The sequence below is a fragment of the Vulpes lagopus genome, chromosome 7 (assembly GCF_018345385.1).
Source record: "Vulpes lagopus strain Blue_001 chromosome 7, ASM1834538v1, whole genome shotgun sequence".
NCBI classification, from domain to species: Eukaryota; Metazoa; Chordata; class Mammalia; order Carnivora; family Canidae; genus Vulpes; species Vulpes lagopus.
Window position 1 is genome coordinate 11,837,814 of NC_054830.1, and position 27,508 is coordinate 11,865,321.

At 50.8% G+C, this 27,508-nt stretch overlaps 1 protein-coding gene across 3 annotated transcripts in view; it reads left to right on the forward strand.

The window, feature by feature from the left end:
• The window catches only part of AP1M1 (adaptor related protein complex 1 subunit mu 1), a 28,810-nt gene extending 2,512 nt beyond the window's left edge, over positions 1-26,298 (forward strand). The window contains exons 2-13 of one of the 3 annotated variants that reach the window (XM_041763278.1): positions 3,150-3,306; positions 5,281-5,348; positions 7,010-7,140; positions 7,782-7,929; positions 9,756-9,791; positions 17,161-17,287; positions 18,339-18,481; positions 18,944-19,015; positions 19,419-19,577; positions 24,497-24,622; positions 25,213-25,288; positions 25,412-26,298. In XM_041763278.1, coding sequence (XP_041619212.1) covers positions 3,150-3,306; positions 5,281-5,348; positions 7,010-7,140; positions 7,782-7,929; positions 9,756-9,791; positions 17,161-17,287; positions 18,339-18,481; positions 18,944-19,015; positions 19,419-19,577; positions 24,497-24,622; positions 25,213-25,288; positions 25,412-25,434 — 1,266 coding nt within the window. In that variant the 3' untranslated portion in view covers positions 25,435-26,298. The remainder of the gene's footprint in view (positions 1-3,149; positions 3,307-5,280; positions 5,349-7,009; positions 7,141-7,781; positions 7,930-9,755; positions 9,792-17,160; positions 17,288-18,338; positions 18,482-18,943; positions 19,016-19,418; positions 19,578-24,496; positions 24,623-25,212; positions 25,289-25,411) is intronic. The other 2 variants (XM_041763279.1, XM_041763280.1) reach the window with 2 other exon arrangements.
• The last annotated feature ends 1,210 nt before the right edge of the window (positions 26,299-27,508 follow it).

A 27,508-nucleotide genomic window follows, 5' to 3' on the forward strand; every position in this document is an offset into this window, starting at 1 on the left:
GCCCTCATCTTTCTTGTTTCTCTGCAGCTTCTGACACCACTGCCACACTCCTCAGTGGGCTTCCATTGGCCTCCCGAGGCACTGCTCTCTCTTGTTTTGCCCCTTTCTGTCACTGTCTCCTGGCCCCTCGCCTGGGATGTTGGCTCCTCTGGCTTAGGCCTATGGGTCCCACCGTCACTGTCCCTCTCCTTGGGTGGGTTTTGATTCAAGTCAGTGTGCAGGGAACTCAAGTTTGTACCATAGTCCACAGTACTCACCTGGAGATCCATTGTTCTCTGGGACATCTCGGAGGTCCCACAGCTGCCACAAATCTGGCATTTCCCAAAATGAACTCGCTGCCGCCCCAGGCCTGCTCTCCTCATCTCAGTGAATGACGCCACTGTCCACGCGCCTGCCCTCATTGGAGACCTGGGTTTTATCCTGGCCTTTTTCTCCTCACCACCATGTTCACTCCACAGACATTCCCTGAGCACCCCCTGGAGTCAGGCTCTGTTGTGGGTGCTGGGACATAGTCCTCAACAAGTTGGAAGTGGTCCCTGTTCTTTGAGTGTTTGACTCTGGTAGGGGGGACAGACCATAAAAGAGGATAGAAATTATAGTGAAGCAGTGTTGTGGGCAGTGAAGGACAAGTGGGAGTTGGGGTATGATCTCTCTGGCAGGGCAAGCAAGGAAGACTTTTTGGAGGAGGTGCCATCTGAGGTGAGGCATGAGAAGTTAGAGGAGGCCAAGGCATTCTGGGCAGAGGGAACTGCAAGTACAAAGGCCTGGAGGCAGGAGTAGGTGTGGATGGCTCAGAGAGTGGCTAGGGGACCAGGATGGCTGAAATGGAATGACCTGGGGGTGGAACAGTGGGAGGGGGGAGGGGTGGGTGAGATGAATGGAGAGACGTTGGCAGGGCCATGAAGAACCAGTTTGTCCTGGGGTTCAACTTGTAGTTTGTTTTCAAACACTTTCAGCAGGGAGAACCTTCTGTTGAAGGAGACCCCTCTTGCTTTTTGTGGAGAAGGAACTGTGGGGATCGAGAGCAACCGAAGGGGCAGCGGTTTGTCACCGCCGCATTGCCTGCCTTCCTTCAATCTGTCCTGTCCCCTGCCTTTGTCTTCTCATCTGGGACCTGCAGCCCAAGCTCTAAGGCTGTCCTCACTCTACCTAACCAGTACCCCCAGGTCCCCCCATGGGCTGTGCCTCTCACTACCCTGTGGCTTCAGCCACCCTGGTCCCTCTGCCTCTATCTTTCCTCCCCCTCTGGCCTCAGTTGGAAGGTCACACCCTTGGGAGGCTCTCAGTTCCTCCTAAGCAAGTGTCACAGTGCAGGCACCCTGTTGGGCCACCTGTGTCCCCAGGCCCAGCATGGCGTATGGTAGAGGGGCACAGTGCCTGCTCTTTGGATGCGCGGGCCTCTCTGCAGCCCTGGTGATGAAGGCGAGCAAAATAAATTATTCGTTCCTTTGAGCACTCTGTGGACCTTGGGGCTCCCTGCCAACAGCTGCCCCCCCCCCCCCCGGATTGTGTACCTGGGGAAGAAGATGGGCCTTGCGAAGCCCAGGAAAGCAACATTTAGTGAGCAGAAGGGACCATGTAGGGGGTAAGAACTGGTTAGAATCCAGGCTCGCCTCTGCTGGCTGTGTGACCTCAAGCAGGTGGTGCCAGGTTTCTGGGCGTCACTGTGTATCTCTGTCAAAGAGAGAGAACGTGTACCACGTTCCGCTTCGTGGTATATATCCCCGGCAAGGAGCGTATGAGAGGGTGCACGGGAGTCCCTCAGCCCGGGCCTGGTCCACGTGCGCATGAGCTCACACCCACTGGGTGCTGGGTCCCTAAGAGGCCTTCTGGACCTCAGCAGGAAGAGGGCACAGACAACGAAAGAGAAACCAGGAAAGAGATTCTCGTCTGGACTCTCTGATTCTCTCTCTGTCCTGGCTTACACAACAGAGGTGGTGTATTTCGTGGAACTCTGGGCTCTAAGGCCGGTGCTGCCCAGCGCGGCCTGCTCAGCAGGGCCCCTGTCAGCACGGCGCTGTCCTGCAGCCCTGTCATCGTCGTCCCAGGGGCTCTAGGCAGCGGCTCCAGACAGAGCCTGGCGCAGCCTGGGGCCCCCCTCGTCCCCTCACGGAGGGGTAGCGCAGGTGGACCAGACTACCTTTCTTTGATGAGTTCAGTCACCGTGCAAACCCGGGAAACTCCATCACCCCCTGGGGCTTCCTCACGCCCCTCGTGTCCAGCCCGTCCCCAGGCAGCCATTACGTGTTTTCTCTCACCGCCTGCGAGGGTTTAAAGTAAGTGGGATCCCGTGGGACGGGATACGCCGTCTGTTGTCTGGCCCCTCACCTGAGAGCACCCCCGTGCTGCCACCGCGTCAATAGTCATTCTCATGGCTGAGGCGCCTCCGGGCTGTAGATGGACGCAGCTCTTGTTCCCGTTCACCTGTTGAAGGACATTGGCCCTCTCTCCAGCCTGGATCTATTTACAATAAAGCTGCAGTGGACATGTGCCTACTTGTCTTCACAAGGACGTACGGTTTCGTTTCTCTCGGGTAAATACCTAAGAGAGGAGCAGCTGGGTCTGAAGCTAGGTTTACCGGTGTGAGAGCCTGCCAGACTTTACCAAAGTGCTTATCCCATGTTAAGGCCCAGGAGTAGTGGACAAAGGTTCCAGATGCTGCGTGTCCTAAGCCACGGGTTATGAAAGAGCGAGAAAGAAGAAACAGCAGCCCTATGAGGGGCTTCTCCTCAAGCCACAAAGGAGTTCTGGTGGACGCCAGCACTCAGCAGCATTCCCTGAGTGTGAGTGGGCACCCTGCCTCAGGCAGAAGAGCAGGGTGCATCAGCATGGGAAAGGCTCTGGGAAGGCTGCAGCGAGAGCCTACAGGTCGTCTTCACCTGGCATCTCCCTCTTGACTCAGTCCTGGACCGTTGCCCTGCATTCCCCTCTCCTGCAGAGCACCCGGTTGGCCCCTGTGATGTTCACTTTGGGAACTGCTGTCCTTGAGGAATTCCCTGGGGGATAGAGATCAGGCCCGGAGTCTCTGATGTTCAGGGATGTGAATAGGGTTCCTGTGACGAGGGAGGCTGGCGCTCTCACCCCCTACCCCAGGCACCTGGCTGGGGGACTCGCAATGAAAGCAGTGTTCCTCCCCCACCTCCGCCCAGGTGCTCATCTGCCGGAATTACCGCGGCGACGTGGACATGTCGGAGGTGGAGCACTTCATGCCTATCCTGATGGAGAAGGAGGAGGAAGGGATGCTGTCGCCCATCCTGGCCCACGGGGGCGTCCGCTTCATGTGGATCAAGCACAACAATCTGTATCGTATCCCTTTGCGGGGGAGCCCCCAGGGGCCTTCCGTTTGGGCATGTGCAGGCCCAGGGCTGGTTCAGGCACACCCTCCTGGAGCTCCCCGCGGCCTGAGGAGATGAGCAGGGAACAGACAGTAACAAGTGTGATGGGTGCTGGGAGAGGAGAGGGTATGGCAGGGGACCTCAGGTAGTCTGGGGATCCAGGAGGGCTTCTCTGAGAAGGGACACCTGGAGGAGACCTGCAGGAAGACCATGTATCCACTATCCAGAGCAGTGGGCAGACACCAGGAGCCATAGGCCTGGGAAAAGGCTCTGCAAAGGGGAAGTGAGGCTTATTCTGGAAGCCACAGTAGGGGTGGCTAGAGCATCGGGGGAGGGAGAAGGGCAGGGAAGTGGGGTATGGTGGGAATGAGGCCCAAGTGGTCAGCAATACCAAGGGGTCTCATAGGCCGTCACTTTTGACAGGAAGCCTTTGGAGGGTTTCAGGCAGATGGGGTGACATAAAATCAGATTTGCGTTTTCTGAAGGTTCCTGGCTGCTGAGCAGAAGCCAGACTGTAGGGCACAGGAGTTAATGTGGGGAGGGGACGAGGAAGCTGGGGTCATCCCTCGAGCCTTGCGTGCACATTACAGTGAGGGAGGTCCTGGCCTGCGACCCTCGTCTGGCCGCCTAAGGTCCAGCCTCTGTTTCTCCTTCCCCTCTCTCCAGAGGGCCTGTGAGGGGCAGCTCTACAGAGTACTGCTGGCAGCCTGTAACCTGGGAGTTGGCTGGCTGTGAAGCCACCCTGGGTCTGGGCGGTGGCTGCCCAGGTGTGCAGGTGGTGGTGGTGTGAGCTCAGTAGGAGCCGTCTGACCAGTTTCCAATTGGGTCCCAGTTTCATGCCTGGGCAGCCAGGGAGGAGATGGCAATGGCTCAATCCCTTGGGGTGCTGCTGCATGGCACCCCCTTCCTGCTCCCTAGTTCCGCTGTTGGGTAATAGTTTCCAGCAGGGCACAGTCATGAGAGCTGAAGGTGCCCACTACCCCTCCTTAGAAAGTGCCTGACGGGCATGTGGTCCCAGGCTGGAGGGAGGAAGCCAGCACTGCTTCAACTAGCCCAGCATCCATTTTCTGAGTCTCCACTCTCTGCAGGAAGTGTGGTGGACTGGCCCCTGCCATCCCTTTCACCTGGCTCTCATATCATAGCACTAGGGCCACAAGGCGTGTCATGACCGGGCACATCCAGGGCATAGCACACGGGCCTGCAGTGGAGGAACCAGACTCCCCAGGTGGCTTGAGGCCCTATAAGGAAAGGAACAGGAAGTGTCCAGCACATACTGACCCCCTGAGTCAGGGACCCTCCCCTGTGTGGGAGGGAGAGTCTGTGCCACACTCTTTACACACATCACCTCAGTGAATCCATTGTTGGGCCTCCATCAAATAAGCAAGAAAATGAAGCTTCTATTTAAAAGGTTTGCTTTAGGAGCCAAGGCTTGCAGGAAGGGCGAGAGCCAGCGTTGGCCCTGGCTGCCTCCACTGGAGCCTAGCTTGGGAGCCCTAGACCTTAGGAGAGTCACATAAGCTTATTGGCTTTGGGGGAAGGACCAATTGTGGTCCTGCCTTCTGCTCCCAGAATGAGCCACACTGCCTCCCCACCCTGGGCTGTTCACCCCACCTGAGGTGCACCCCCACTGGCACCCCGGACTTTGGCTCTCAGCCCAGATACCCCCTCCTCGGGACAGCCCCTCATCCCCAGCCCCCTGCTGCCTCTTTGTCATTGAGGACTCCCCTGGAGCTGAGACCACATCTGCTAACTACTGTGTCCCAGGCCTGTCTCAGACCATAAGCTCCGTAACCTGCTGAAGGCCAAGTGAATGGCTGGGGCTTGGGGCGAGGGAGGCTCTGAGCCTGGGGTGCAGGTGGGGGTCTTTCCAAGATTGTGCAGCGCCTCGGGGTCTGCTAGGCCTGTTCATGCCTCTGAACACTCCTTAACTGTGGCCGCCATGCAGTGGTTGCCACGTCCAAGAAGAATGCATGTGTGTCGCTGGTGTTCTCCTTCCTTTATAAGGTGGTACAGGTGAGTTGAGCCACAGGGGCCTTGGAGGGGTGTCCATAGGCCTGGCTCTGCTGCAGGCCTCCACCCACACTGGCCACCTGAGGGCTACAGCCTCCCTAGGGAGTTCTAGGGCTAGAGCCCCAGCAAATGGGAAAGGGGAGCTCCACCTGCCCCGTGTGTGGGATTTTATGGCCTTAGTTGTTCCTGTACGCTGGTGAGGAGAGGAAAGTGAGCAAGAGGTGGAGCTCATGACAGGTCAATGCACCCTGACCCTAGAGGGACAGCTGTGCCCTGCAACTGGCTGTGGAAGGGTGGAACATGACCACCTGAGAGTCAGAGCTTAGGGAGGTAGGCTAGCCAGGAGGGCAGACCAAATTCTGCTCCGAGATGGAGAAGTGGTGAGAGCAGCAGGTGCAAAAGCCCTGGGGCAGGAGTGCATGTGGTATGGTGGGGTTGGGGGACCTCAGGCTGCCCAGTGTGCCCGGCATACTGGGCTGAGGTCAACCAGGTAGGCGGGGCTGGACTAGGGGGTCGGAGGCACACAGGGCCCAGTGAGGAATTCAGATTTCGTTTCCAGCCTGATGAGAGATGGTGGGGGACTTGAAGCAGGAGACTGACGAGACCTGATTAGGGTTGAGGTTGTCTGGCTGGCTGAGAAGTGGAGGAGGAACGTGAGGGCGGCAGGGAGGCCAGTGAGGACGTTGCCATAGGCTTCCAGAGGAGAAATGGAAGGGCCTAGCTGGAGCAGGGGCTGTGGGGTTGAAGAAAGTGGAGGATGGGACCCAGGAAGCCTGGCATGGGCCAAAGAGAGCTGTTGTCCCTCAGGTGGTGCCATGTGCAGCTAGTCAGGAGCCACTTGCCCTAAATACAGGGGAATGGGAGCCAGTCTGGATGATGAGGACATGGGGGCAGGAGGGCATGCATCCCCCCAGGGAGCCCTAAGTGTGGGCTAGGGTGTAGGCATTTGTGCCAGAGCAGGCCATTATAGGAGTGACTTTGAGTAGAGGTCCAGCAGCTGGTCCTGGAGTGCAGAGGGGCACCATTGGACCACAAGGGGGCAGGGGAGGAGGGAAGGTCCTCTCTGCTGCGTTTGGCATTTCCTTTTTGCCTCAGTGATTTTCCTTCAGCGTTCGTGCCAATGAAACTTCTCTCCCTTCCCTTCTCTGACCCTCTTCATCTTCTGTTGAACCAGAGGAAATGTGTCCGCAGCTCAGGGGAGTTGGAAGAGTCTGGAAGAACTGCTCCTTCTGTCCCCAGTGGCTCTTGGCCCTCACCTGAGTCACTTGTGACTCAGAGGCAAAGGGTGACAGTTAGAACAGAGATTAAAGAGAAGCTCAGATGGGGCCCTAGAGCAGGGGCAGGGGTAGAGGGGCTGTCAGGGAGGAGAGGAGAGGTCCTCAGAGGTGGAGATACAGGGCTTCTGCCCAGGCCCCCTGAGGACGCCTGCACCGCCTACAGCCTGCTTCCTGCCTCTCAGTCAGCCAGTGCTGTCGTCCTGCCTGTGATCCCTGAGCCCAGGGCCTAATCTGTGGCATGTCGCCAGGCCTGGCACATGGGCAGATGCAGCTTGTGGGCAAGAGGGCTGTGGGATCTGGGGCACAAAGGACAGGTGGCTTTGTGCAGGCGCTCCCCATCCTCCACCCCGGCTCACCCATCTGCCGCTCCTGCCGTCTGCACCGCAGGTGTTTTCAGAGTACTTCAAGGAGCTGGAGGAGGAGAGCATCCGAGACAACTTTGTCATCATCTACGAGCTATTGGACGAGCTCATGGACTTCGGCTACCCCCAGACCACCGACAGCAAGATCCTGCAGGAGTGAGTGGGCAGGGCAAGGACCCAGGCCTGGCGACAGCACAGGCTGCCACCCCGACCCATCCCTTGGGATGTTTGTAGGCTCTCGGCAGCTCAGTGTCCCCCCTGGTGCTAGGCAGTGCACTAAATGCTTTGTCCCTAGGGAGTCACCTACCTTTGTTTCCACCGTCCTACATGAGAGAAAAGCGCATTCTTCTTTGCAGTTGTGTGCTTCACACTTGGGGGCAGGTGAATTAAGGACTTCCCTTGCGAGCACTTCCCCTTTACTCTTTTCAGAGTCTGGAGTGCTGCTCCCTGTTTCACATGGCACAGAAGGGCACATAACTGGCCCACATCTCACACCTGTGGTTCCCCAAGTGGGATTGGGGTCACCAGCTTCTCCCCCAAGGGTCAGTCCCCTCTGCACATTGAGCAGAAGAGCAAATTCAGGTCCCCTCCTTGCACCATCCCTCAAGTGAAAAATGAACACTCTCTGCTCATTGTAACTCAAGTTTGTGGGGGCTTTATGGACACATTGTAAGATATTCTTGTATTAAACAGCTCAGGTGAAACCAGAGCCTGCCTTTTCTGGAACCTGCTCTAGGGAGGGAATGTTTTCAAAATGTCAGTGCCTGAACTCCTTAACTCTTGGCACGGTCCCACAGGTACATCACTCAGGAAGGCCACAAGCTGGAGACAGGGGCCCCGAGGCCCCCAGCCACTGTCACCAATGCAGTGTCCTGGCGGTCCGAGGGCATCAAGTACCGGAAGAACGAGGTGTTCTTGGATGTCATCGAGTCTGTCAACCTCTTGGTAGGCTTCCTTTCCTTCCTTTTCTTTCAGAAAAATTTTGTCTTTTCCATGGTTGAAATAAAAGCACTGGGACTTTTAAAACTAGCAAGGCGCTGAGAGACATTTACTTTCTTTATGACAGCAGATCAGCAGGGTTCAGCTTAGGCCACTCATGGCTGCTGGGGAGCCTCTTTTCTCTCCACTAGCTTGTGTTCCTGTTTAGAATCAGTGCAGACACATCGTGGCTGTCACTCTTTAAAGCAGTGTGGAGAGTTAGAAAGCAGAGTGTTCCATTTTCAGAAAGACCACCTCATTTAAGATTTATTAGCATCCTTTTGGACCTCATTCTGTAAATTCACAAACATGCACTGTTCTTTCCATGAAGCCGAGAGCGTAGGATGTGGTTCTGCAACTTGTTTGATTATTGTTGTTTGACTGTGTATGTTTGCTTTTTCCTTTTATTTTTTAAATTTTCACTAATAAAATCGACCTTCTTTTCTGTTAATTTCTGCACATGTACAGATTTTTGTACCCCAGTACCATAATCAGGAGCTACATCCCCTCTAAGCCCTCCCTACTGCCGCCCGCAGCAGTCTGACCCTTCCGCCTCTCCCCCCACTGCTGGCAGCCACCACTCCAGTCCCTGGCACTGCACAGTTTCTCTTCCCCAGTCAGCCATGGTCCTCAGTCAGAATGTCCTCCTCCTGACTATTGTCAGAAGGTCGTAGCCGCCTCACACTACATCACAAGGCTTACGTCATTCACCTCACTTTACGTCGTCATGTAGGTGCTTTGTCCTCTGACATCATCACAAGAACGGTGGGTAACAGTGCAATCAGGTGTTCTGAGAGAGAAACCACATCCACTTATCTTTTATTATAGTATATTTTTCTAATTGTCCCATTATAGTATATTGTTCTAATTGTCCCATGTCACAATTAATTCATTGTGAATCTCTTACCGTGCCTGATTTATAAATTAAATTTTATAAATTAAAATTTATTAGAGATCTATATAGGAAAAAAACATAGTATATATAGGATTTGGTACTGTCTGCAGTTTCAGGCATCCCCTGGGGGTCTTGGAGCATATTTCCTGCAGATAAGGAGGACAACTCTAGAATGTTGTCTTTTTGAGATTGTCCTATGAATTGCATCATACAGTATGTGGCCTTTTGAGTCTGGCTTCTTCCGTTTTTTTTTTTTTTAAGATATTTTTATTTATTTATTTATTTATTTTTAAAGTCTTTACTCTTTTTTTTTAAATTTTTTTTTATTTATGATAGTCACAGAGAGAGAGAGAGGCAGAGGGAGAAGCAGGCTCCATGCACCGGGAGCCTGACGTGGGATTCGATCCCGGGTCTCCAGGATCACGCCCTGGGCCAAAGGCAGGCGCTAAACCGCTGCGCCACCCAGGGATCCCCCCCTTTTTTTTTTTTTTTTTAAAGATTTTATTTATTTGTTCATGAGAGAGACAGAAAGAGAGAGAGGCAGAGACACAGGCAAAGGGAGAAACAGGCTCCCTGCAAGGAGCCCAATGTGGGACTTGATCCTGGATCCCAGGATCACGCCCTGAGACAAAGGCAGATGCTCAACCACTGAGCCACCCAGGCGTCCCTGGCTTCTTCCACTTAGCATAATGCCTTTGAGATAGATCCAAGTTACTACGTTTACCAAAAGTTTGTTTCTTCTTATATTTATTTTATATCCTGAAGCATACCTTGTTTACCCATTCAACCTATTGAAGGACTGTTGGGTTTTTTTCCAGTGTTGGGCAGTTGTGAATAGAGTTGCTATAAATGTTTCACATCCAGGTTTGTGTGTAGACAGAAGTTTTCATTTCTCTAGGGAAAACACCCAGGAGTGGGATTGCTGGGTCATATGGTAAGTGTATGTTTAACTTTATAAGAAACTGCCAAATCGTTTTCCAGAGTGACTGCACCATCTTTGCCTTTTCATCAGCAGTGGATGAACATTCTGGTTGCTCCACATCCTTGATCAGTGTTTTGATTTTCGCCATCCTAATCAGTGTGTCGTGTTAGCTTATCATGGCTTTAATTTGTAATTTCCCTAATGGCTAATGATGTTAAACACCTCTTCATGTGCTTCCTTTGTCATCCACATATCATCTTTGGAGAAGTGTCTTTTCATGTCATTTGAGTATTTTTAAATTGGGTTGTTTGTTTTCTGATTGTTGCATTTGGAAAGTTCTTTATATATTCTGGATTATAAATCTCTCGTCTGATATGTGATTTGCAGATGTCTTCTTCTAGTCTGTCACTTGTCTTTTCATTCTTTTGGTGCAGTATCTTTCACAGGACAAAAGTTTTTAACTTTGAGAAAGTCCAGTTACCGATTTTTTGATGTGTGCCTTTGGTGCCATGTCTGAGAACTCATCACCAAATCTAAGGTCATACAGGTTTTCTCCTGAATTTCTTCTGATAGTTTTGTAGTTTTACATTTAGATCCATGATCATTTTGAGTTAAGTTTTACATAAGGTACGAGGTTTATATGCATTTATTTTTGCATGTAGAACAGTGTTTTGCAGTTGTTCCAATATCATATTTTGAAAAAACCATCCCATTCTCCATTAAATGCTCTTGTATTTTTGTCAAAAAGCAATCGACCATATTCATGCAAGTCTATATCTGGCCTCAGATCTGTGTATCTGTTTATTTGCCAATACCACACTGTCTTGATAACTGTAACTTTATTACGTCTCCATCAGATTATGTGATTCTTCCAACATTCTTCTTTTTTGAAATTGTTGTAGCTATTTAGTTCCTTTGTATAAAATTGTAGAATCAACTTGTCTCTATCTACAAAAAGATCCTACTGGGATTTTAATTGTTATTTTATTAAATAACTGTATTAATCAGTATGGAAGAAAACTGTTATCTTTAGTATATTAAGTCTCACAATCCAAAAACGCTGTATGTGTCTTTCTCTCTCTAGATAGGTCATCTTTGATTTCTGTCATCAACATTTGGTAGTTTTTACTACCTATACATTTTCTTTAGAGCTATACCTAAGTATTTCATTTTTTGAAGGTATCGTAAATTGTATATTTTTAATTTTATTTGGTAGAATTTTATTTGGTAGAATTAATTTATTTGATAGTGAAACTGAGTCTAGAAATTTCTTTTTTCAGGGTTTTTTTTTAAGAGAGGGGAGGGGCAGAAGGAGAGGGAGAGAGAATCTTAAGTAGGCTCCACGCCCAGTGTGGGGCTCAATCTCACAACCTGAGATCATGACCTAGGCCAAAAGCAAGAGTCAGATGCTTAACCAACAGATACACCCAGACATTCCTTTTTCAGCATATTTTTAACTACAAATTTCAATCCTCTTAACGGTTATACGATTCAGGTTTTTGGTTTCATCTTGGTTGAGTTTTGGTAGTTTATTTTTAAGAAGCTGGTCCGTTTTATCAAAGTCATTGAGTTTATGTGCATAGTGTTTTTTGTAGTATTCCCTTTAATGTCTGCAGAATCTTCTTGATGTCTGCAGGGTCTGTGCTTCTGTCCTCTCTTTCATTCCTGATGTTGGTCATTTATGTCTTTTTTCTTTGTCAGTCTTGTGAGAGCCACCTATTTTATTGATCTTTACTAAAAATTGGTTTTTTATTTCATTGATTTATCTCTGTTGTCTTTCAGTTTCATTGATTTCTGATCTTAGCACTATTGTATCCTTCTCTCTGATTTGGGTTTATTTTGCTCTTCTTTTTCTCATTTAAGTTGGAAACTGAAGATACTGATTTGAAAGTTTTCCTCTTTTCTAATGTAAATATTTAATGCTATAAACATCTAAGTAATTCTTTAGCTGCATCCCATAATTGGTATGTTGAATTTTCATTTTTGTTCAGCGTATGTTCAAATTTCCCTTGAGACTTCCTTTTGACACATGCATTATTTAACGAAAGTATGTTAATTTTTAAATGTTTGCAGATTTTTCTGTTTTCTTATTGTCACTGGTTTTTAATCTAATTGCATTATTGTCTAAGAATATACTTTTTGTAATGTCAATTCTTTAAAGTTTGTTAAAGTTTATTTTAGTGACCCAGAATATGATCTGTCTTGGTGAATGTTCCATATGCACTTGAAAAAAAAAGTATATTTTGCTGTTGTTGGGGCAAGTGTTCTATAAATGCCAATTAAATCCTGTTATTTGAGTAGTGATATTCAATTCTTCTAGCTTTTTTTTTTTGCTAATTTTCTGTCTGCTGGTTCTACCTATTACTGACAGTGTTAGAAGCTTCAGCTATTAATTATAAATTATGTCTTTGCTTAGCAAATTTCAGCACTGTGCTGATAGGTACAAGCACATTTCGGGTTCTTATGTTTCTTTGGTGAACCAACCCTTTCTTTTATCATTATATAATGTCCTTCTTTATCCCTGGTAAATTTTTTGTTCCAAAACCTATTTTGCTGTTAATATTGTCACTCCAGAGTTCTTTTGATCAGTGTTTACACATTATATGTATTTCTGTTCTTTTACTTCTTTTTCTAATCCTTTTATTTTATTTTCAAAGATTTTATATTTTGGTAACCTCTGCCCCCAATATGGGGCTCAAACTCACAACCCTCAGATCAGAGTCACATGGTCTACTGACGAGCCAGCCAGGCACTGTATCTTTTTATTATTGACTTGACTGCATCATATATTTTGTAGACAGCATATAACTGGGTCATTTTTTAAAGATTTTTATTTAAATTCCAGTTAGGTACCATACAGTATAGTATTAGTTTCAGCTGTCCAGTATAGTGATTAAACACTTCCATATATTACCTGCTGCTCAAACTAGGTCATTTTTTGAAATCCATTTTGGGAGTCTCTGTCTTTTAATTGATAAGTTTAGAGCATTTAAACTTATAATAACTATTAATTTGTTAGATTAAAGTCTACTGTTTTATTATTTGTTTTCTTTTTGTTCCCTGTATTTTTCATTCCTTTGGGGTTTTTTTCCCCCTATCCTTTTATGGTCTGTTTGAATGTTTTTGGCATTCCATTTTGTTTCTTCACTGTGGTTGTTACTATACCTCTTTGTATAGTTTTTCTAGTAGCTGTATTAAAATGCATACTTACCTTTTCATTGTCTACTTAGAATTAATATTTTACCACTTCAGTTGGAATCCAGAAACTTTCCTACCCCTTGATGCTAGAGTTGTCCATATATTCATCTAGATACATTGGAAACCGCATCAGACCATATTAAGATTTTTGCTTTCAATTCTCAAACATACTTGAAAGCAATCAAAAGGAGAATAATAACAGTCTCTGATGTAACCCAAACATTTACCCCTTCCATCGCTCTCCCTTGATTTCCTGATTTTCCAGGTTTCCTTCTGGGATCATGTCCCTTCCACCTAAAAAGCTGCTTTTAGCATTTCTTTTGGAACAGATCTACTTGGTTTTCCTTCATCTGTCTTCATTTCACCTTCATTCTGAAGGATATTTGACTGGATATCAAATTCTGGGTTGACAGCTCTCCTTTGGCACCTTGGAAGTGTCCTGCCACATTCCCTCAGGGTTCCATGCTTCATGGTGAGAAATCCACAGTCACTCGAATCCATGTCCCCTGTAGGTAACACATTGCTTTTCTCAGGATATCTTCCAGATTCTGTCTTTGTCTTTCATTTTCAGCGGATAGATTATGATGTGTCTGGGTATGGATATCTCTGGGTTTCTACTGTTTGGGATTTGTTTGGCTTCTCAAATATGCAGGTTTATGTCTTCTACCAAAATTGGGATGTTTTCAGCCAGTATTTCCTCAAATAGGTTTGCATCATTTTACTCTTACTCCTTTGTTTTTGGATTCCAGGACATGAATGTTAGACCATTTGTTAGTGTCTCCAGGGCCCCTGAGGCTCTTTTCATTTGATCCCATCTTTTCTTTTTTCTTTGTTGTTAAGATTAGATGATTCCTTTTGATCTGTCTTCAGGTTCACTGACCCTTTCCTGTTTTGTCCTAATTCTGCTCTTGAGTCCATCCAGCAAGTTTTGTATTTTAGTCATTGCATTTATTAAGTTCTAAAATTTCCATTTGATTCTTTTTCCTGTAGTCTATTTCTCTGCTGAGACTTTCTATTTTAATTTTTTTTTTTGCCAGGGAGTTTGTGATTTTTACCTAGCTATTTAAGGTATTTGTCAGCGTTGGCACCTGTTGACTGTATTTTTCACGGGAGCTAAAATTGTCATTGTTCTTATGCTGAGTGTTATAGATTAGATCCTGGACTTTTTGAATATTATAGGATGTTGGGTCTTATTTAGATTATCCCCAAAATGTCAATATTTGTGTTTCAGCTGACAGTTATCCCAGTTAGGTTTGGGCCACAAGTTGCAACCCCCAATCTATGGGCCATGAGTATCAGTTCAGTTTTCGAAGCTTTCCTGCTGTTTGCTATTTAAGCTTATCCAGAATAGGCACCGCCCAGTGGTCAGTCTAAGACTGCAGTTTGTTTCTCAAAATCTTTGGCATACTAATTAGGAGCACAGTTACTCAAGCCCTGTTCTAGAGAACCCTGGAGACATAAACAATTGCATGGGTTTGTTTTCCTGAGCTCCTCATTCTCTGCTATTTTTCTGGCACTTTCCAACTGCCTGGGGCACCCCCTTTTGGTTATGTGACCAACTGGGGGCTATAGATCCCCATTCTGTCATGCTTGCCTGTAGCCTCCAGTCCACAACATCACAGGTTTGTCCCACCCTCTGGGAACAGGAGCTAGATTGCCTGGGGCCTGGGTGTGAGAGAACAGACAGAAGAGGGGATTTAGGGGATTTCTGCACTCACTCAAAGAGGCAGGAGTTCCCCTTCTGGCCCTGAAGCCAGAGCTAGAAGCTTCCGCAAGCTCAGTATACACCCCAGTGCTCACTTCCATTTCCAGGTTTCCTCTGCACGTTCCCACAGTGGGGGAGACAGGGGAGGTGGGGAGGGCACTCCTCCTATAGTGGCTCTTCCCAGATCCACGTGCTCTGCCTTTTAGTCTCCCATGGTTGCCTTTGCACCCTGCCCAGGTTTGTCCTTGTAGTCCGCAGCAGGGAAAGGAGGCAGGCCGACCCCATGTCTCCTGCAGCCTGCTTTGTTTTCACCTGGGAGATTACCATGACTGGGCCAATCCTATCATGTGCTTTGCTTGTGGGGCCCACTCGGGTGTGCTGTTTCCAGCTGCTGCAGACAGTGCAGAAATGAGCGAGCCTCCTCATCCTCATGTGTGTGTTTGGGGCATCTCCCATACAGGGGTGGGAATCCTAGAGGGGTGAGGGCCCAGTCTTGGAATTGTTGAGAGCACTTCCCCAAAAGATTCTGCCAGTGGACTTAATATAAGCATGTTTGCCTTCTTACTTTCTAAGGTGTGGAACAAGACAGTGGCCTCAGTAACCACATGCCCCTCCTGTCTGAAGACCTTTGTTTGAATTGTTTATTGAGCCCAGAATGTGGTCCCTCTGGCTCTAGAGTATCGTGGGGTAGAAAAGCAAATTCCAAAGAGCAGCTTATAAATAGCTATCTGTGAAAGTGCTAGGAGTTCAAGGGGTGTCCAGCCACAGTGCACCCCAGCATGTGGCTATGCCCCAAGGACCGCTGTTCTTCCCCACATGGGACAGCACATGGCAGCTGTGGGCATCCCAGATGTGTTGGAACACCATCTTCCTACGTCTGGTTGCAGAGCTGGCAGCTGAGTCAACATTGGCACACAGATTCTGGTAATCTTGACGTCGGGGTGTACTTAGCTCAACAAATATCTCTTCTGTGCCCACCATCCTGGTTGCTGACTTTAGGGCTGAGATTAGCTTTGTGGGCTGCACGGTTTCCCTGCTCGCCTTCCTGAGCCTGCCTTCCCAACATCCAGAACCTCACGTGCTCAGTTATAGAGGGCTGTGAGGCCCTACTCCCCAAGGGGAAGACAGCCCTCCAAATCTAGGAGCAGTCACAGATGGGAGCATGCAGGGCCCCCTGAGTAAGGCCAGGCAGAGTGCCAGAGCCGCCTGGCTAGCCAGCGAGGGCCCATGTTTGCATGTGCTCTCTGAGGACCTCCTGGCCCCGGGTGCTGTCCTCATGCTAGACCCAGCAGTGAGCAGCCCAACACCGCCTCCCCACCAGAGGGGTTACAGAGATAGACAGGCAGACAGAACTGGTAAGAGGCAGAGGAGGAAGAGCAGCCGCTCTGTGCTGTGGGGTCAGGGAGCTGCCTGCCAGGTGGGGCCAGTGAGAGACCAGTGTGGCCAGAGTATAGTGAGCAAAAGGGTGATGAAGGCAGACCGTGCAGGGCCTTCTGTCCTGTGTTGTGCTTTTCCTGGGGCTGTCATCTACTTAGAGCCTCAGTTCTCTGCCTCCCTCAGAGGTGAAGGGCTCTAGTGGATGTGCATGAGGTGCTTTCCAAACACTTGAGGTAAAGACTGGTCAGAGTCTTTTCCTTCTCTACAGAAATAGGCAACTTGGGCCCCCTCCACTATGTGAATGTGACTGGCACCTCTGAGGAGTGGCCTGTGTGGCCCCAAGGCCCCTGCGTTTGCAGCCCTTGCTCTCGCCTATGGGTATGGACGTGGTGATGTTGGGGTGGTGGTCATACCTGTGGCCGCAGCGCCTCTGCCAGCCACCGTGCAGCCTCTGCTCTGTGCCTCAGTGTCCTTGTATCTAAAATGGGCATGTGAAGAGGTGTTCCATACCCTGGCTTCCTCAGAGCAGTCTCAGGACTTGGCTGTTGGCCTGCTCTGCCTATCTCATCGTGCTCAGATGTTTCTAGGTCTGCACATGAGATAGAGGGTCGCCAGGGTCCTAGCCCTGCCCTGCAGCCTGTTGAGGTGCATAGAGCCCCTGGCACAGAGGAAAGGCTCAGTCAGTTACTACCGTGACTGTACCTGTTAAAATACAGTTACTTTGGATCAATAGTATCAGACTTCAGGGCACCCCCAGGGGAGGGGTCAGGGCCCCAGAAGCTCCAGCTTTAGGAAGTACAGCATATAGGCTGGGTGGCCTCCTCAGGCCCCACATGGAAAAACAGAGATTTTAAGAAAAGCAGTTTATGGCCTGCTCTGAGAGGCCTGCCTGGTGGGTGAGCAAACACGGGTTAGAGTTGCCACCAGTTGTGCCTGAGGCCAAGCAGTCAGGGCCCACGTGTTGGTCTCTGTGGCCCCAGCATGAAGCTGGATGGGAGGCAGGTGAGGCTGGCCCAGCTCAGGGGATGGTGAGAAGGGCATCGAGAATGGGGCAGCTGGTACATGGGGACCTCCCCTCATGCCTGCCTCACCACCCCCCAGGTCAGTGCCAATGGCAACGTGCTGCGCAGCGAGATCGTGGGTTCCATCAAGATGCGGGTTTTCCTGTCAGGCATGCCCGAGCTGCGCCTGGGCCTCAATGACAAGGTCCTCTTCGACAACACGGGCCGTGAGTACCCTGCCACCCCCACTGCGTTCCTGTGGCCAAAACGGAGCTGAGGGGATATTCACCTGCATGAGGGAACACATGTATCTCAAGCACTTGCATTAGAAACATCTTCACGTTGTGTGTAAGACAGCCATGGAAACTAATAAATCGATACCGGGACGTAGAAAATACAGAAGAGCAAAGCTCCCAAAATCAAGTCCCCTTACCACCCCATAGGCCAGTGCCTTAGATTTTCATGCAGCTACGCCACCAGCCCCGTCTACACCACCTTGAAGGGAGCTGTGGCCTCAAGGTTAGGCCTTGTTCTCTCCCCTTCCTGCAGGGCTCCTGCCCCCACACAGGGCGCTGGGTCTGGACTGTTGGAAGGCCACACACAGTGGTTGCAGCTCTCACCACCCGGTCTGGATGTAGCACTCTCTGTGGTAGGGAGGGGACCGTAGTGACCCCACTGACCCAGTTTATTGAGGTTCTGTGTTTACAAACTGGACCACCCATCTCCCAGCCTACTCCTGGCCCACCAGCCTCAGGAGCAGTGGCTGCACCATCGTACCTACGTCCATAGCAGCAGGACCGAGGGCCTCTCCAGTACTGGCCCATCAGGATACCTCCTTTCCCTGGCTGAGCCCGCCCTGCACAGCTCCTCTACAAGATAGAAAACTAAGACGGGAACCCAGAACCCAAGGGATGATGATGGGGCCAGGGCACATTGGGAGCCCTGAACCATCGCCCTGCCTCCCCACCCCAGTCTATTAGTCATTCACCAAACATGCCCAGAGCAGCAACCCTGGCTAGATCCTGGGTTAGCTGCTGAGGACTCAGAGTGAACCAGGCCGCCCAGCCCTGCTCATCCTGTGCTCAGGATGCAGCAAAGCTTCCAAGCAGCTGAGGAGGGACAGGAGAGGTGGTCTGGGAACCCGGGCCCCTTGGCATCATGGCCCACAGATTTGAGGCAGCTCTGCTCTGTCAGGGTGAGCCCCAGGCAATGGGAGTGTTGCTGACAATGAGCCAGAGGGCCTAAGGTCTGTCCCACCCTTACACCACCTCCCCTCAGGTGGCAAAAGCAAGTCTGTGGAGCTGGAAGATGTGAAGTTCCACCAGTGTGTGCGACTCTCACGCTTTGAGAATGACCGCACCATCTCCTTCATCCCTCCCGATGGCGAGTTTGAACTCATGTCCTACCGTCTCAACACCCACGTGAGTGCGCCCGCAGGCACCCGCCCCTGGGGTGGGCTTCCACTCAGGCAGCAGGGGGCAGTGTGTGGAGGCCCCACACAGGCTCCTATCTCCTCCCCAGTGGGTGGATAGTGATAGTCTCCTCCAGGATGAGTCTCACATCCACCAGGTGACAGGGCAGGTAACAGCTCCCATGGACTGCCCAGGCTCCACAGAGCCCATGTTCAATCACTTGGGGCTCTGAGCCTTTTGAGGGGCCAGACCCCATTCTGGGCAGCCCCAGTGATGTTCTCTGCATTTCCACAGAGGCCCCTCAGACTCTGTCCATTCCAGTCCAGCTATGCACTCCTCCAGTAGGCCTGGGCAGTGGCATGCTGGGCTCACACATGAGTGGATGGTCCCTTGCCCTGAGCCTGTTTCCCCTCTATGGGATGGGCCTCTGTAAAATCACCATGTGTGAGTGCCACCTTCTCTCCCCAACAGGTCAAGCCCTTGATATGGATCGAGTCTGTGATTGAAAAGCATTCCCACAGCCGCATCGAGTACATGATCAAGGTGCGTGGGCATCCCGTACACAGTGTCAGCCTGGGGCCATGGCAGTAAGAGCAGGGGGCCGGTGGATGGCCCTGCTTGTTCAGGGCCTTTGGCAGAGGGTCCTAACTGGGACAGGGGCACCATGGGGCTCTGTGCCCCTTCTCCTGGGAAATAAGGCCTGTGGCTGATGTCTGTGCTGCCTCACTGTGAGCCAGAAGGAAGGATGGGGAGCCCTGAAGGCCAAGGGAACTGGAGAACATAGGGAGAATCTCGAGTGGTGAGAGGGTGTAAGCTGTGCCTAGAGGACCGGGGGTCAGCTGGGTGGGGCCCCTAGGCCAGGCCAAAGGGAGTAGGGCCCTAGTGGGAGCAGGCTGGGTAGGGGCTGTGCTTTCCACAACCTTGGCTGCACCGGCCTCGTCTCCAGGCCAAGAGCCAGTTCAAGCGGCGGTCGACGGCCAACAACGTGGAGATCCACATCCCTGTGCCCAACGATGCCGACTCTCCCAAGTTCAAGACGACGGTGGGGAGTGTCAAATGGGTCCCTGAGAACAGCGAGATTGTGTGGTCCATCAAGTCCTTCCCGGTGAGTGCCCTTCTCAGTGGGATGCCCCCCTTGACTTCTGCCCACACCCCACCTGCTCCTTGTGCCCATCACAGCATGGCAGCCTTGAAACCGGGCCTAGGGCCAGGATCCCCACCTGGGCGTTCTGGGCGGCCAGTAGATGGAGCACTGAGGAACTAGCAGAGCGAGGAGGGCAAGCTGGAGCTGGCAGAGGCAGCTTGTGTGTGAACAGGCCAGTCTCCAGTATCAGGGCAGCACTTGCCACCCCTGCTCTCTCTCTCTGACACTGGTTCAGAGCTCAACTTCCCTCGAGGGGACCAAACTGCCTTGAGGCCTGAGCAGCGTGGCTTTCGGAAATCCAGCACCAATTCCAGGAATGTGGAGCACTTCATGCTGGCACAGCTGCCTGGCTTGTGTTCAGGATTTTGAGCACTGAGTCTGGGTTTGCAGCAGTAGTGCCGAGAGAGACGAAGGTGGATGTGTGCTCCCGCGCTGATTATGGCCTGTTGTTTTCTCATTACAAACAAGATGGAGCTCCTTTTCCTTTTCTAGAAAGATTTTATTTATTTATTTGAGATAGGGAGCAAGAGACAAAGACCACAAGTAGGGGGAAGGGGGAGAGGGAGAGGGAGAAGTAAGTTCTTCACTGAGCAGGAAGCCCGATGTGAGGCTCAATCCTAGGATCCTGGGATCATGACCTGAGCTGAAGGCAGACACTTAATCGACTGAGCCACCCAGGTGCCCTGGAGCACCTTTTCTTACATCTGAGAGCCATTTGCATTTCTTTCTCTAGAAACTGTAGCAGCTGTCTCTTGCTCATTTTTCTGTCAGGTTTGGTCATTTTCTTGGTTTCCAAGAGCTCTTTATATATGGGTAAGATGAGCACTTTTTTTTTGATATATAAGTTGCAAATGGTTTCCCTCAGTTTAATGTTTTTCTTTTGGCTTTGTTTCTGATAGTTTTGTTGTGTGACCTTTTTTGATTGCTTCTTTGTTTCATTATTATTTAATGTAGTTAGATTTCTTGGTTTTTTCCTTTTTATTGCCTCCGAATTGTAAGTCATGCTTTGAAAGCTTCACCATTCCTATATATAAAGGAATTTACCCATATTGCTTCTAGAACCCGTACAGTGGCATTTTCACCTTAGATTTTAGGTCCTTTCAGAGCTAGATCTGGTAAATGGGGGGAGGTATTGGTCCAGTTTTACTTTCCAAATGGTTATCCAGTTTTTGAACATCACTTACTAAAAGGTCCATCTCCCCAGTGGTGTGAAATCCCATGGGGGCTCAATATAGGGTAGTTTTTCTTTCAGTTCCTGTGGGTTAAAAACAGGAATATGATATTCTTTCATATCATTTCCAGCCAGATACAGTTTTCCCTTCACCTCTTCCCTTCTTGGGCATTTGTTGGCTCTGAGCCTCCCGACTTTGGCTGCTGTCTCCAGGGCCTGTACGTGTCCTTGGACAGTGGCCTCCTGGTCTTACCCCCTCCCAGAGACTCCAGGTCCCCTCCAAGTATGATGCTGCTTTGGGCTATGGACTCAGTGAAGCCCTACTTTACTGTGGTTTGGGCACAAATGGGTAACAGGCTTATCCAAATGCCCCTTCATACCTGTCAGCAGGTAGAGCTGGACCATCCCTACATCTTAGTAAACTCCACCTGGTCGAGGTATATTTTCTTTGCAGTGCACCGTTGGATTCTATGGATAACATTGTATATAACATTTTCACTTTGATGATCATAACTGAGGTTGATTTTTTGGGTGCACTGTTTGTTGGATATTAGTGCTGGACCTACTTTGTAACTACTCGGTGTCCGAGTTCTCAGGTGCAGCCCCTAGGGAGGGACCAGGGCATGAAGTTACCACACAAACACCAGCTACCTGCTGGAAGACATAGTGGAAGAGAAGACCCCACTCACCAAAACACTGGCACAGTGTTTTATGTTTAAGTGGCCTGGACATCATTTGGTCCTGAGAAGGTTGATAGAATTTGGCTGTGTGACCTTCTGGATCTCGACTATTTTCTCCATCTTTTCTGTGGAAATCAGGCCATTCAGAGTTTCCATTTCTCTTGGAGACTATTTGGGCAGATTATATTTCCCTTCAAAATTATCCATCTTGGGGACGCCTGGGTGGCTCAGTGGTTGGGCGTCTGCCTTTGGCCCAGGGCGTGATCCTGGAGTCCCGGGATCGAGTCCCACATCGGGCTCCCTGCATGGAGCCTGCTTCTCCCTCTGCCTGTGTCTCTGACTCTCTCTGTCTCTCATGAATAAATAAATAAAATCTTTAAAAAAAACGAAATTATCCATCTTAACCAAGTTTTCACAGTTATCTGCAAAGTTGAAGAAAGTGATCTTTTTTTTCCTTTCTATTTGCGATGTTTTTTTTCTCTCTTGTTCTTTCTTCTTGTGTGTATTTGGGCCTTCTGTTTCCCTGGATAAGGCTGTCTAGCAGCTTGTCTTTTATTTTCTCCCAGATTTACTTTTTAATTTTGTTGTAATATTTTTCTTTTATGAGTCTTTAAATTTCTTCATCCTTTCTTTGTTCTAATTATTCAGATTACATATTTTCATTTGATGATTTTGTTTTAAAATTTATACTGATCCAAGAATTTAAGCCATAGATGTTCCTCTGAGCCCTGCTTTAGCTGTATAACTCATTGATTCTGACACCGTATTTGGCTTACTCATCTAGAAATTCTGTAATCGGATAGTTGGTTGTTATTTTTTAAGATTTATTTATTTGAGAGAGAGAGAGAAAGAAAGCAGGAGGATGGCGGGGAGGGGCAGAGGGAGACGGAATCTCAAGCAGACTCCCCTGCTGAGTGCGGAGCCCAACACGGGGCTTGATCCCAGGACCCCAGCATCATGACCTGAGCTGAAATTACAAGTCGGACACTCAGCCGACTGAGCCACCCAGGTGCCCTGATGGTTCTTTTTATTTATTTTTTATTTTTATTTTTTAAAAGATTTTATTTATTTATTTATTCATGAAAGACACACAGAGAAAGGTAGAGAGAAAGGCAGAGACACAGGCAGAGGAAGACGCAGGCTCCATGCAGGGAGCCCCACGTGGGACTCGATCCCGGGTCTCCAGGATCATGCCCTGGGCTGAAGGCAGCGCTAAACCGCTGAGCCACCCAGGCTGCCCTGATGGTTCTTTTTAAATTTCCTAGGGGATAGGCCTTCTGATTTTCATTTCTCCTCACTACCAATTTGGAGCACTGAGGCCAGAGAGTGTTATTCTTATTGTTTCCACTTCTGGGATTTCTTGAAGTGTTTGTTGTGTGCTAACAGAAGGCCAGCATTTGTAAGTGCCTTAGATGCACTTGAGAAGAAGATAAGCTTCTGTTATCAGAGTAGGGAACCTACAAGGTCTGTTGTGATGCTGCGGCAGCTTCCACCCGGTCAGCTCTGCCTTCCTCTGGTTCCCTTTACATCTCATGTAGCATCTGCTTATCAGAAGTTGCTGCCATGTTAGTTGGTGCTCATAGATACCCGTGCCTGTGACACCTTCCCTGTAGATCACAGGGCTGCAGCCTCTAGGACCGTGGCCTGCCCTCCCTTGCACCTATCATTCTTGCCCTGAATTCTCTGTGACAGCAGGCCCTGCTCTGTTTTGTCTGCCCTTGGCTGGCACGCCTTCACCTGTTCTTCCTACTGTGGTAGCTTTTCTCCACCTTTGCAGCCTAGAGCTGTGTTTTGGTCTGTGGACCAGCCTGTGGTCTTTCTCGTTCATGGGAGAATTAAACCCATTGACATCGGTATGATGGACACCGGGGTAGGGGAGCAGACTTCCACTGCTCCGCTGGGAGGGCCTGGCCCTCTGCATGTTCTTTGGCTTTCATTTTCCCTTTTGTCTTTATAAGGCTCAGATTTGGGATCTGGTTATTGTCTCATACACAGGCTGATGGAGCTGATTTTATTCCTTTGCTGCCTGCTTTGTCTGCACATTATTCTCCCCTCATTGTCCCAGAGTCTTTATTCAGCACATGTCACTGACTTGGGCAGAGTCCCTGCTCTCGCACTGGCCCTGGTGGTGGTGAGCAGAGACTGGCCACCAGCTGGCTCCATCCTGGGGAGGGGAGCACAAGTGTGGCACTGGGGAGCCGTGACTTTGCCCTGCTCTACCCAAGAAGCACAAGGTCGGCTCTGCTCAGGGTGGAAGCAGCCCTCCCTGGTCAGCAGCCACTCTTGCCAGAGCCCCAGGGATTGATGAGTACTATACCCTGGGTATGGCGAGAAATCTGCTCTCTCCTCCCGGCTGCTGTACATGAGACACACCAGGCACTTGGACAGCCAGACCGAGATGCCTTAGTCTTATCCAGGGCTTCCAGTCATTCCTGGCCCTACCTCAGGCTGCATCTCTAGAGTCCTTGCTCAGCTTCCAGGGCCAGAGCTGCCCCCTTACTTAGCCACTGGGAGCAGGACTCGAGTCTAACTCAGTCAGCCCCAACCATGGTCTTTTACTTTTGTTATACCTCTCCCTGTTCACCACTCCTCCCTTTGACCTTTTCCCCTTACTTCCACATGCCGCTTGAACACTGGGCACCTGGGGTGTTCACTCGGACTCTGGCCTGGGCAGAGGAGCCACGTGTCCTGCAGTGGCCCGCACCTGCACAGTCTGTACACTGGGTGCCCCCTCTTCCTTGAAGCAACTAGTCTCCTCTCCCTGACAGCTTATGAAACTCTCCTGATCCTTAGAGTTTACCAGTTTTCCCCAGCATGCCTCAGATCTGCCCAGCATGGCTAGTGGGGCAATCTGTGAGGCCTGGGGTAAGTGTAAGTGTGTTGGAGGAGCTGAGACTGTGGGTGACCACAGCCTTACAGGGAGGGGCTCAGTGGCCAGGGCAACCTGGAACTCTCTAGACAGACGCAGCTGTTGGCCAAGAGGGGCCGGGGCCTTGGCCTGACCATGTCTACCTTATCTGCTCCTCCAGGGGGGCAAGGAGTACCTGATGCGGGCCCACTTCGGCCTGCCCAGCGTGGAGGCAGAGGACAAGGAGGGCAAGCCCCCAATCAGCGTCAAGTTTGAGATCCCCTACTTCACTACCTCTGGCATCCAGGTACGTGTGGCCAGGGTTGCCAGGGCCCCAGAGCAGACTTGGGCAGCCCTGGGTCCATCTGGCTCTGAGAGCTGCAGATGACAGACATCCTTGCAACCAGCTCAGGCAGGGGGGCTAGTCAGCTTGTCCTGGGACACCGCAGTGCTGCCCTGGCTCTGGCTCTCTCCCTGGCCAGCCTGGGCCCGCACCTACCTACTCAGACCTGACCTTGTACTTCAGCTCCAAGCTCAGAGATCCCTTTGACTCCCAAAACTAGAGGCTGAGCCTCTCCTGTCTATATACTTGCCACCAGGGGCCATGGTTTCCCAGGTCTGCTACAAATCTGCGAGGGGAAGTGAACTCTGGGCCCTCTGCCCCAGGAAGCTGCTGGAGGGCCTTGCCTGGAAGTGCACATCCTGGCTCTTTTCCATGTCTGCTAGCAGTGACCCCTCCCCCTATGGCATCAGCATGCTGCAGGTGGACACATGCCCCTCCCAGCCCCCCATGCTGCCTGTGCTTCCCCACTCCTTGTCACAGCCCCAGGGGTGGTGATGATGGGGCCTGAGAGGAGGCAGCAAGGACATGCTCAGGGCCCTCTGCCTCTGCCCTAGGTGCGCTACCTGAAGATCATCGAGAAAAGTGGCTACCAGGCCCTCCCATGGGTCCGGTACATCACTCAGAACGGAGGTGCGTGCAGCATGTGGAGCAGCCCTGGGGGTGGGGATGGGGGGCCCGGGGTGGGGGGGCAGGGTGGGGCTCCTCTCCCTCGGGTACAGAGCAGAAAACTAGCACCTCCCTCCCTGATTCTAGATTACCAGCTCCGGACCCAGTGAGGGGCTCTGTGGCCAGCGCCCCCAGCCCTGGCGCTGGGGCTCCTGGTGGAAGACTGGGAGGAAGCACCTGCCAAGCCTGCTAGGTGGAGGAGGGGTGCCCCTGGCCGCTGGCCACCCTCCTGGCTCCTCCTGGGGATCCCTCCTTTTCCAGGCGCATCTGCTCTGCCGTTGCCACTCTCGTCTCTGAGGTCACTTCTCCCAGAAGAGGCTCATCTTGGAGAAGTCTTGTGTCTCTGCCCCCCCAGTCAGTTTGAGGGGAAGGGAACAAAATCTTTCCCTCTCAAGATCAAATGCAGCCTCCTGTGCTGTCTAGCTCCCAGGCACCCAGAGACTGGGCAGTACTCACCAGACTGCGGGCTGCACTCGTCCTCCGGCCCAGCCAGCAGGGCTGCTGTTTGGGTGCCATTCTGTTGAATGTTGTAGGTTCATGATTGTTCCCCGGTTCTGTCTCGTCTGTTCATTATTGTTTACGTGCAGCTCACCGTCCGCGCCTCCTGCCCCTTATCCTGAAGCTCTTGGGCAGCACTTACTGAGGGTGCACCACCCTCCTCAGCAAGGCTGGTGCTGGGTTTCCTCCCACATCTGGCCAACCCCAGCCATGGCATCTGTGGCAGCAGCTCCTGCTCCTCAGAGGCTCCTGGCCTCCTCCCTGAGGCTTCTACGGAGGTGCCTTCCCAGGGTCAGCTGTGCCATGTGATGCTGTCCCTCAGCCACATCAGTGTTTGTCCACCAGGGAGTGGTGTCCAGCAATGACTGCTGGCCTTAGAGGGTTGGAGGCACAGGTCATCCACATCTGTGCTTGGTCATCCCGCCGCCACCCTGTCTATGTTTGTGTCACAATTACATTAAATTCCATTACTTAAACATGGTGCCTGCCTTCCCTCTGGTGTAGCATACAGCAGACTCCTTCTGAGTGACCAGGGGCAGGTACAGGGCTCATATCAACTCTCACCCTGACCCGATGGTCTTCCTCAGAGTGGTATGGCCCTCAGAGTGGCCGCATGAGTGTCCCCTTTGACCTTGCTAGAAATGCACACCCAGAGATCCACCCTGACCTGCCAAGACAGTCTCTGGGATCGAGGCCCAGGAGACCAGTTAACAGATTTCACATGTGCACTAGAGCTTGAGAACTGCTGCCTGGTCCTCAGAGGGGATCATGGTGGATGCATGGGCAGGAAGCACCCTGTCTTACCCAGCAGCCACCTGCCTCACATTCCTTGCCCCCCCAGTGCCACTGGCCCTGCCTGGCTCAGCCCCTCTTACCTTCAAGGGCTGTGCTCCCCTGTCCCTCTCCCATATCACCCAGCTCCCCCTTGGAGGGCTGGTGAGCATCAGCCCAAGTAGTAGCCTGGCCTCCCACCCTCGTTGAGTAGAGACATGGCCTGGGCCCAGGGCTCAGATGAGGGCCATTAGAGGCATCCTTGATGCCTGGTCCCTCACTGCCCACACCCACATCCACAGCATGGTCTCCCTCCAGGAGACTCTGGCTCCAACAGCCTTTTCCATCCTCACTGCCATCCCTGGAGGCCAAGCTGCAGCCTCCAGAGCCCCTGTTGGTCATCCACAGTGGGGAGGTAACCCTCTGTTCCCAGCAACACCTGGGACAAGGTTATCTGCAACCCCTCCTGCTATTAGCATGTATATATGTGATATTTAGCATAAGAGAAAGACCAAGAATGATGGGCTAAGCATCCATCTCAAGAAGTCAGAAGAAACAACGAAGGCTAAGAGCTTAGGAAGAAGGAAATAATAGACACGAAAGAAATAGAAAACAAACATTCAATAAAAAAAACCACAAGTTTGTTCTTTTAAAACATGAATGGAATTCAAAAGCTGCTGGGAAGTTGGATCAGAATGAAAAGGAGGCACGTGTAGCACTCAATGGGATCAAAAGACATTACTATAGCTTTTCAAAAACGAAAGAGGTTAGGGCAGGACAGCTACCACCTGGCAGGACATTCAGGCTGCCTCTGCCCCCAAGTTCCAGCCACCTGGGGGAGGGGTTGGTCTTGTCCCAGCCACCTGAAGACCCCAATGGAGGCTAAGGACGCTGGGAGCGACTTTGTACCAGCAC